Source organism: Balaenoptera musculus, chromosome 16, assembly GCF_009873245.2.
Source record: "Balaenoptera musculus isolate JJ_BM4_2016_0621 chromosome 16, mBalMus1.pri.v3, whole genome shotgun sequence".
NCBI classification, from domain to species: domain Eukaryota; kingdom Metazoa; phylum Chordata; class Mammalia; order Artiodactyla; family Balaenopteridae; genus Balaenoptera; species Balaenoptera musculus.
Genome location: NC_045800.1, coordinates 2,832,482 through 2,842,481, shown reverse-complemented (window position 1 = coordinate 2,842,481; position 10,000 = coordinate 2,832,482). Strand labels below are relative to the sequence as shown.

Sequence of the window (10,000 nt, the reverse complement as noted above, 5' to 3'; positions counted from 1 at the left end):
GGGGGACTGCTGACGGATGCAGGGTTCCTTTTCGTGTAACGAACTGTTCTTGACTTAGGTTAGTGGTTGCACAGCTTTGTGACTGTACTAAAAACCCCTTAATTGTATACTTTGGGTGAATTTTAGGCTGTGTGAATTATATCTGAATAAAGAACAAAATTTTTTAAGTGAAAGTAACACCTCTAACCTTAGATTAGAACGCATGTGCCAGCCGTGCCTATACCGAGGGAAAGGCCTCTCACGGCCTGAACACTGTCTGCGGTGCGTCTGGCATCGGCGTAAAAGAAGGGAGGCCGGAACTGGGGTGAGCAGGCCCCCAGCTGTGAGGGTGGAGCGCGGGGCCGAGGAAGAGACCCCCAGTCCAGGGGATAAGCTGGCCCTCCTCAAGCCCCACGGAGGCGTTTGTAACCCCTGGTTCTTCAAGGTGAACAAAGAGGAAAAGCAACGTTCTAAGGCAGAGCCTTTAAGGACATCGCCAAGATTAATGTAAACACTGAAATCACAAAACTGAGTCCTTGAACACAGGATCCTGGATTACGTCTCTCAAGTAAAACAGTCCCGCCTGATGCGCTCCATCTCCTCCACCCGTGGCGCAGGCTCTGCCCTCTGCCTGCGGACCCCCGACCCCGCTGCCGACGTGCAGGGGGCGCAGCCCGCCGGCCCCGTCCCCCTGTCTCTGCAGGGGCGCTCCGCCCACAGACCCCACAGGGCCACGGCTGCCCCTCTCCTCGGAGACCCGAACAGCCCTCAGGACTGTTTCATTAAGGTCTCTTCTCTTTTTCGTTCCCATCAGGCTCTGAGTCACCTGGATCGGGCGCCGTGCATCGGTCGAGGGCAGCCCAGAGCCAGGCACGGGGCTGCCAGGGTGAAGCCAGCCTGGGGCCCCGCGAGGAACCCACCGCGAGCGCACCTACGAGACGCAGGTGTTTTCCCGCCTTCTCTGCATCACCTGCAGAGTACCAGGCCCGGGCGGGCCTCGGGGAGACACTGAACGCCGGACACCACGGGTAAATTCCAAGTCACGTCGACACGAAGCCTCAGCATCCCACCCTGGACGCTGTGCTCGCCTTAAAGGTCGTTACTGTCGGCGGGTTATTCTCTGAGCGCGGCGGAGAGAAGGCACCAGATGGGCATGGCATCAGGGGTGGTGAAGAAGAGGCAGGTGGTTGGCAGGTGGGCACCCTGGTGCCATGACAAGAGCGCACGCGGCCTAGGCCGGTCGCCAGGGTGTGAGCAGGGACCGTCGGCAGGTGGCTCGCGGGCAGGGCACGTGAGGCTGCGGCCCCAGCACCTCGCACCCGTGTAGCTCACTTCCGTGGTGTTAAAACGGGTCAACTTTGGAAACGACCTCCATTGTAACCGACAACAAGCACACAGGCAAACTGAGCGTCTTCAGCTTGGGGTGCACAGCGGCCAGACGCCTTGAGGGTCACGGAGGTCCTGCCGTAAAAGTACCCGAGGAACAGCAGCGCCTGGGCGGGCTTGGCGCTTGTTCATCCCAAAGGGCACTGGGGACGTGTTCGCAAGGAACGGCGCCGAGCTGGTCTCCAAAGGCGGGGTGGAAGCGATTATGGGGCTAAAGCATCTATCTGGCTTATCACAGCACCAGGCACGTGGACCCTGAGAATGGGAGGGAGTGCCACATCGCCGGCCCCCAGCCCCTCCCGTCCTCAGGGCTGAGGCCTGAAGGGTCTAGGGGAGTCCCCGGAAAGGGCCTTCTCCTGGGAGGATCAAAAGGAGTGAAAAGATGGGGAAGAAATCTGGCAGAATCCCCTCTACACCCAGCCGCCCAGATGCCCTGACTCTGGTCCTCAGATGCTCCGGGTGGGAGAGGGTCAGGCTGCTAGAAGGCTGGGCCGACCCTGCAGAGCTCACCTTGTCGGGCAGTAGGATTCCCACGCGTGGAGGGCGTAAGGAAGGGCTGTCACAAGGGCAGTCACAAGGGCAGGAAGGGTGGCGTCTGGAAGGCGGATGATGGACCCACTGCCAGGCTGCACCTTTGAGAAACTTCCCCCGAAGATGATTTACACCGACAGGTACAGAGGTCTGCAGCGGCCTACTGTCTCGATGGGAGGTTCTGTATTTAAAATTTAACATGCTCTGCAACGCGTCTTCTGGAGCACGGGTGCCAGCCACATGCACCCAGGTCCCTCGTGGAACCAAGTTATTCCACATGCTCGTTAAGAGCATTTGAAAACTTCTATGTATTTATTTTGGGGGGTGTAGCAAACAGTTCACATCACCGACGAAGAGGCTCCCATCTTTCGTTGTTTTATTGAAAAACCATTGTAAGAAAGTTCGAATGACTCAAGTTTGCATTTTCTGTAATGAATAAAAAAGGCCCAACTGATTCAAATGATAGTTTTTTAAACGGACTTTTTCTCGGGTTGAGCCTTTGGGATCCAAGCCTCAGCCGAGAGCCTAAAGACCTTCCCAAAACAAAGGTTTCAAATGAAAACACGAGCAGCCCCTGGACCCCAGGGGCGTCCCCATCCCGGCTCGCACAGCCCCCGAGAGCAAAACCCACTCACCCCGTCCGCCTCCCGCCTGGGCCATGGCCTTGTGCACGGCCAAAGGGACGTGGTGGACGAGGCCTGTGACTTCCGAGACTGCGGGGAGCCAGGAAGAAAACAAGAGACATTTCGCTCCTGTTTCTACTCTTCCAGGGCCACGGGGGGGCCTATTTCTTCTTCTTTTCGGCAACAGAAGGCTCACACGCTTCCTCGGTGGGTTCTCCACTGAAACGGTGGTTCTGATGCTTCCCCTGGTCTTCCTCCTTGAAGCTACGGGAGTTTTTCCTGCCAGGGTGACTCGTGGGGTTCTGTTTTTACCCCCTGTTATCGCTGCTTTATTCTGCACTTCCGTCGATGTTGTTCACTCTTGTTGTGCTTTTAAAGGGTCCCTCCTCCATCTCCCTGCCACCCCACATCCTGGACCCCTCGCCTGCTGTCCCAGAAGCAGGGCAGGCACCCTGACCGGCCAGAAACGCCAAAGAAAACCCCGGACGTGGCCCAGTCCCATCCCGCGACTCGTGCCCGCGGCCTCCCGGGTGGGGTGAGGTCAGCGGGCCTGCGTCCCCGCACCCACCGAGGGAAACCTGTGACCCTTTTGTCCTTTGGGGAAGACGAATGGTTGTCTCCTCTCTGCTGCGTTCTGTCAGGTTCGGTGCCGAGAGTCAATACCTTCACCTTGATGTGGAAACTTGGTGATTTATCAGTCGGTTCTCCTCCCGGGTGAGCACAACCATCGGGCCGCGGGAAGAGCGGCCTGTGGTCACAGCACTTGGAAAGCAACCACAGCCCCTCCGATGACAGACAAATGTGTCTTGTTAGCAACTGCCCAAAAGCGCTTGACTTGTACTAATAACGAAAAGGCCGTGCTGGTCACCGTGGGTCCAAAGACGAAGCACCCTGTCACCAGCCCGGTTGGGAAATTAGCAAATAATGTTCTCTTCCTTGATAAATGGGTGACAGCTCCCTCTCACCAATCATTTCTAACATTTTGATGCATGCCTATGATCCCACTGGAGGAGCAGAAAAGTTTACTGGCCCTCAATTTTCAGATGATGAATGGGACTCCTCTAAATGTGCGATTTCTGTATGAGGTATAGTTCATTTTAAGCAATTCTAGTAAATGGGTGTCACTGATTAGGACAAATAGTCTACTTGTGCAATAGCACAAACGGTGTGTCTCATTCTCCCGGCCTCCTTCGAGACAGGAGAGGAAGGAAACAGCAGGGACCCCGGGAGCCCTCACCGCCCCACTCTTTAGAGGGACTCGGGACTGGATCTGTGCCCCCAGAGCCCACTCAGCAAGCTGGCAGATTCACTGATCGTCATTTGGTCTAATGCTGGGACGGCACCACGCAGAGGACACCGGTGGCGGAGGGGGCACGCCCTCCCTTCCTCTGTGGCCCTAAGGAGCCCCGCCAATGACCCCAAAGATGACCAGCTGGTCTCCACGCCCAGGTCTGCACACCATCCCAGCCAGTGGGGAGAAATTCGCCGTCTGCCCCCAACACGTAACCAAGGATGAGCCAACGTGGGTGGGGCGGGAGGAGAAACCGCGTTGGAGTCGTGCGTTATCTGAGTCGCTATCCCAGCTCCCCGATTCTGGACGGGCCCAGAGGTGGCCTGAGCTCAGCATGTTCTTCCACATAACTAACCTCACATGAAAGCGAGGCTGTCTATCCTCCAGGGGGCCGCGGATTTCCACTGACACCATCCAACTGGCGAGCTGGGACCAGTGGAAGCCCTGGGTCTGCGGGGCGCCCGCGGCAGCCGGGAACGCACACGGCAGCCGGGAACGCACAGGTAGCAGCCGGAGCCGCCGGGCCTCACTGGCCGGGACGGGGAGCCCAGGAGTCACAGACTCCTGAACCCCAAACTCTGAACTCGGAATGAAAGTATCTCCCCCGTGTCCACCTCCGTGGTTAAGAACTTATAATCGAAATAATCGGTTGGTTTACATTGAAGGGGAAGGCATTAGCATTTAGTTTAGCGAAGTAGAAACAGTATGATTTGTGGAAGGCAATTAGGAATCATTTGCTCCATGGATACAAGTAATTTGTTTGAAGAGCGCTGGCCTGGGAGAGAGCTAGCTGGATCCGGCTGTGGTCGAGGGCGCCATTGACTCTACCGTGTGTCACCGTGCTGTTGACAGAATCACATCTGAACACTCACAAAAGAGCTTTAAAACACTTCAGGAACGCCAGCGCCCTTCAAGGGGTGAGGTGAAGTGTGGGTTAGGTGGCAGAATGCTGCGAGAGGATACGGTGGCCCCGGGCGAGCCAACAGACACACACCCCCCCCCCCCCCCCCCCCCCGCCCCGTGCCAGGACAGCTCCCGAGGACAGGGCGGTCACCTCCTTGACATGTCGCCAGTTTTAAGGCACAACGGAATTTTTAAAAAACAACAACAACAAACAAACAAACCATAAACACTGTATCAGGAAGAACACAAACTGTTAGCAGCTATTGATTTGAGTAATGATTTCGTGACTGAAATTGAATGCACGTCTTTGTGCAGAAAATGACCATTTTTATGTCCCCATGTAGTCAATGCTTTGCAGACCTAAGACCGGCCCAAGCTCTGTCCGAGCCGCTCTGGCCCTGGGCACCATCGCGTTGCTGCCAGCATCCTGTTTAGTAACTGGGTTGGCTGGGCCCGTGGCAGACAGCATGCTGACTCCTGGTAATTGGTGATAATTCCTTTAATTGAGCAAAAGAAATCTCTAAACTGAGGGCGGGTCAACCACACATTTGGGTGCAAGAGGTCAACAGGAAGAGCCCCGTGGCTGCGTCCTGGTGTCCCGCGGAGCCACGCTGGGACTCAGGCCACCACCAAGCAGCTCCAGCTTTTTTGTGTAATAGGAAAACCCTTCTGCCGAACGGACGTGTTAGGAAGTCAGGGGCACTCGCATCTGTGCACAAACACTTAGAATGTGTCTGTAAAAGCGGTTTTCGCTCAAACATAATTTCAATTAGAAGCATACAGATTCCAATTTGTCTTAATCAAGTAACACCGCAATGCTTACATTCTAATTAAAAAATAATTTCTTTTATTGCTCTTAACAATTTGATGTCTTTCTACTGGTGAAATTACGAATGTGAAACTGTTCAATCTGCCCATACCACTGAGTTCCTCAGGTAGGATATTCCGGGACTATTTTAATTATTATTAAACAAGCAAATGATACACTATTAGACAAATATTAAAACAAGCATTACACTCAGTTATTAATTTGCACTGTTCACTTTTAAATGCAGCAAATATCTCATTAATTTAATTTTAGGTGCCCACCCGTTTATATTGCATTTTACAGTCTAGAAGGCAATTTACTATTAACTGGCAATTACATACAGAGTGATTGTTAATTCTGCTCCTAAGTGCTAGCCGCTTGAAAATTGTTCTCTCTCTCTAATTTTTGACCTTCTTACAACAGGGGTGAGGCACGCTGGGAATACAAAGGACTAGTACGGAAGAGCTGGACATGTCATTGTGACTCATTCTTTTAATTCACCGTGCTAATCAACTGCACTGCCACTGCTTCCCAAGGTAATTGTGTCTTTATAGTAGTTGAAAGCAGCAGGCAAAGGGGCCTGGATGGATGGGCTTGGCCTGCCCCCCCCCCCCCCCCCCCGCCTACGCCCACTCTGGGTTGACTAATCGGGTCTGGTTCTGAAGAATCTGGTGCTTCTCAGATCTCTGTAAACAGATCACTTAGGCCTTTGCCTTGGCTGGGGGTGGGGGGAGGGGGACCTCCTCAGCGCTCTGGTTCCTCATCCCCAGGCCTGGCGGCCTCACCCCGAGGGTTCAGTGTGACGGTGTCCGCACAGCCTCCAGGCCCGGGGATGCTGATGGGAGCCAGATGCCCAGGGGACGGGGCCCTCCCCGCAGGGGCTGCGCCCGTGTCCTGCCTCCAGAAGGGCTGGCTCAGCTTTCAGAGGGAGAGCAATTCCCAATGATTGCTTCTCTGTCCCATCAATTTCAGGGCAATGCAAATCAGACAGAAGCTTCCAGGTCAGACAGGTTATGACCCCACCTTTCCTCTGCTCCCTGGGAGTGTAGGCCCCCGTATCCCTTACGTGCGTTTGAAATGTATATTCCCGTTAATGATGGGGGTGTGGGGGAAGGCTGTAAATTAGCCCCCGCGCAGAGGCCAAGCTCACTGAATGGCTTCATTGAAAGGCCCGTTCGTGGGAGAACTCCTGATGGAGGAAACCCCATAGCCTTGGGCAGCCGGGACCCTGAACTTGGGGTCCGAGAAGCCCCATCAGCAGGGAGGGGTCACAGCGTCGGCTGCAGAAATGGAAGATGGGCGTCGGGACGCGGGTGTCACTGGAACAGACGCGGAGACGCCTGCTGCCCTGCGGGCACGAGGCCTCCGGCCAAGGAAAGCGTCCTGCCCGGCCGAGGGCAGCGGGCTACAGAGAGCGCTGCCCCACCACGGCCCCAGAGAGGCAGGCCCTCGGCCACGGGACACCCGCTGGCGGTGACGGGCGGCCCCCTGCCCTCGCGCCTTCCCCTCCAGCCGCACCCGCGTCCGCCGCGATGCTCAGCATGGGGCCCTTTCCTGCCACGCGGGCCACCATCCTCGGCCAACGGCGGGGTGAAGAACCAAACCTTCCTGCTACTGTGTCTCCTCTCAAAAAGAGTCGCTGCTCCTGACGACAGCCCGCCGACCTCAGCACCAAAAGCCCGCGGGTCAAGAACCCGATGTCGCGAGCAGGGCCGGAGGCACCCGCACAGGAGCGGCCAAGAGGCCAGAGAGGCTGACAGGGAGAGCCGACTCCCCGCCCGTCTGGGGCAGAGCCATCGGTCCCACCACGTACGGACGCGCTCACCGGGTGCCTGACCCAACCCGGCGCCCACGGGGCACGTGGCAGCACGAAGCCCACACGTGGCCTGGCTCCCAGCCGCCCAGCTCATAAATGTCCCCTCCTCCAAGGAACCCAGACCCGACGGGAGCCCGGGTCACACACGGCACCGAGGAGAAAGAGGGACTCGGGGGGTCCCCCCAGGCGGAGCTAAGCAGGGCGCCCAGGACCCCACGGCCTGAGTTCACGGCGAGAGCCGGACGGGCACCCACAGGCTGGCAGGGGCCCTGCAGAGACAGCCCGGCGCTGCGGGAAGCCTGGCGCCCACCTCCCGGGACCTGGCGGCCACGGCGGCCGCGGGTACGAACGCTCACAGCACCCCGACTTCATAACCCGCTTCTGCACGGCTCTATTTAACACGTGGAGGCCTCACCAGCTGCGGGCACTGCCCTCCCTCCATCTCGCCTCCCAGGCTCACCAGGAGGCCCGGAGCACCTGCCCGGGAGCGGGCCGGGACGTGCACCCATCGCGTCCGCTCCGCCCTCGTCCGCTTGGATCTCAGGCAGCTCTGGGCTCCACAGCGCACGAGCTGGTCCCACGGGAGGAAACAGCCCCTAGCATGGGGCAGGGAACCTCTCTCCCCTCCTGACCACGTGAGGGCCGCCGGGGGCTGGAGAGGAAGCGACCTCCCCCCGTCAAGGACCCCGGTGTCACTGGCAGCCCTGGCTGCTGAGGGTGTGGGTGCCTCTGGGGACAGCAGCCCTGGCTCTCTGCAAGGACCCAAGCCAGGCATGGCCCGGGAGTGACACGGAGCCTGTTGGAAAGTGGTCACTGGAAGAATTTACATTTTGCATTTCACGCTTCCTGAAGGGGGGGTGAGTGAGTTACTCCTATTCCCTCTCCCAACCCAAGTGGAAGGGACCTCGTCTCCACCTTGTCACCCACCCACTGGACAGAGGAGAGGCCTACATCCCAGGGGGAGGCCAGACCTGCCCCAGGCATCCTGCAGCAGGTGACAGCACGTGGACAGAGCCCCCGGCTCCCAGCCAGGCTCCCGCATGGACCTCCCCTGCCGCCCTGACCACGCGAACACGTGGAGGCCACGCTGTCCAAGAACAAGCCCTCGTCCCCTCCGCCCTCGTGGGGCTCAGCAGGTGCCGGCCACCCCCAGAAACACGTCTCAGAGGTTACAGCTTCTGCAGGTGGCAGGACTAGAGGTGCCAATGCGGACAAGCCGTATGGTTATTTATGGCCTTTCTCAGTAGCAACCTCAGACGCATGGTGTTCTCCAAGCAGCCTGTGGGCAAAGCACTGCAGCAGACGACTTTCAGATAACAAACGTGGGACCTCAGAGGTGACCCTTTCTGGTGACATCAGTGTGTCCGAGACCCTCCCAGAATACGGACCCCCTTGAAGCAGCAGTGTGGCGTGGGGTGTGAGGCCCCAGGCCCAGGGCAGAGACCTGCTCCCGTTTACAGGGTGCGTGTGACCTCGGGTACGCAGCCTAACCTCTGGGACCTCGCGGGGCGGCCACCCGATGGAAGCAGGGGCACTGTGGTTACTGACAGCTCCCACCACCTTGCTTTGCAGGCAAGAAGGGAAGCTCCACGGATGGGAGGAGGGGCCCAGGTCACCCGGCCCAAGGGGGCTGCACCTGTCCATAGCGTCACACCACTTGGAAGAGGATGTAGAAACTGCCCCCGACTACACCAACCGGTGGGCCCCGGGGGCTCGCCCGTCCTCACTGCAGAACCCATGCAGGGGGCCCCCGGGGGCCGAGAGGGCCTCCTTGGGAGGAAGCATCTACCGATTCACCATGAAAGTTGGAAATGTGAACTCACCAGTGTAGACAAACCGCCCAGGAGCACCTTTACAGAACTGCTTGGATTTGTAGGACAGGGTGACTTCGACGACTCCAGGAATGTGCCTCGGTGGGGTCTGGACTCGGATGGCGTGGGGAGTGATCAGCTATAAAAACCACACAGGGAAGAGGCTTTCAGCAGCGCTGGGTGTAAGAGGCGGACACTTGCCAGTTGGATATAATTACCAAAATGAGCAAAAATTGGACCATCGTCTTGGAATGTTCCCTCCTAGCTGTCACCCAGAGACTCAGGACCTACAGTTGTGCTTTCAGAAAAATATCTGCAAATGATCCCGGTTTCAGTTTGCAGGAAAGGCCACAGGGCATCATTCATATGAAAATCACCACCATATGTCTCCTTAAACCTGCTTCTAGTAATTCTAGCACTAATTGTTCCAGGGCACTCAGGGACCTCCGACGCCAGGCTTGAAACCCCAGGGCTGGGGGGGCAGCGGTCTGCACCCGCCCACCGGAGAAGCCCCTGCCACGGGCGGACCGTCGGTTTCAAGGGATCTGGCGACAGGATGCACCGTCGACAGCAGGTCCAACGGCCCACGGACAAAGCCACGGCCGGACGCGCACCGATCTCGCGGGCTTACCTCGCTCCATACCAACATGGTCCCAAACACAACTTGGAGCCCATCAAAGAAGTTGTCTCCGATGATGATCACGGTCGCTCCGCCCGTGGTCCAGCCTTCACTGGGACTGATGGCCTTGATGCACGGAGTGGCTGCCCGCACAAGACAGAGAACGCAGACCTCAGAGCCCGCCACGCTGCCGCCACACTGCCCACCTCCAGCCACGCCGGGCGGGGCTGGAG

At 57.8% G+C, this 10,000-nt stretch overlaps 1 protein-coding gene across 10 annotated transcripts in view; it reads right to left on the bottom strand.

Moving 5' to 3' along the window:
- Positions 1 to 10,000, bottom strand: part of EBF3 (EBF transcription factor 3) — a 117,169-nt gene that overhangs the window by 20,505 nt on the left and 86,664 nt on the right. For all 10 annotated transcript variants that reach the window (XM_036829525.1, XM_036829529.1, XM_036829526.1 and 7 more), the window contains exons 9-10: positions 9,780 to 9,910; positions 9,161 to 9,287 (exon numbers count right to left, since the gene is read on the bottom strand). In XM_036829525.1, coding sequence (XP_036685420.1) covers positions 9,161 to 9,287; positions 9,780 to 9,910 — 258 coding nt within the window. The remainder of the gene's footprint in view (positions 1 to 9,160; positions 9,288 to 9,779; positions 9,911 to 10,000) is intronic.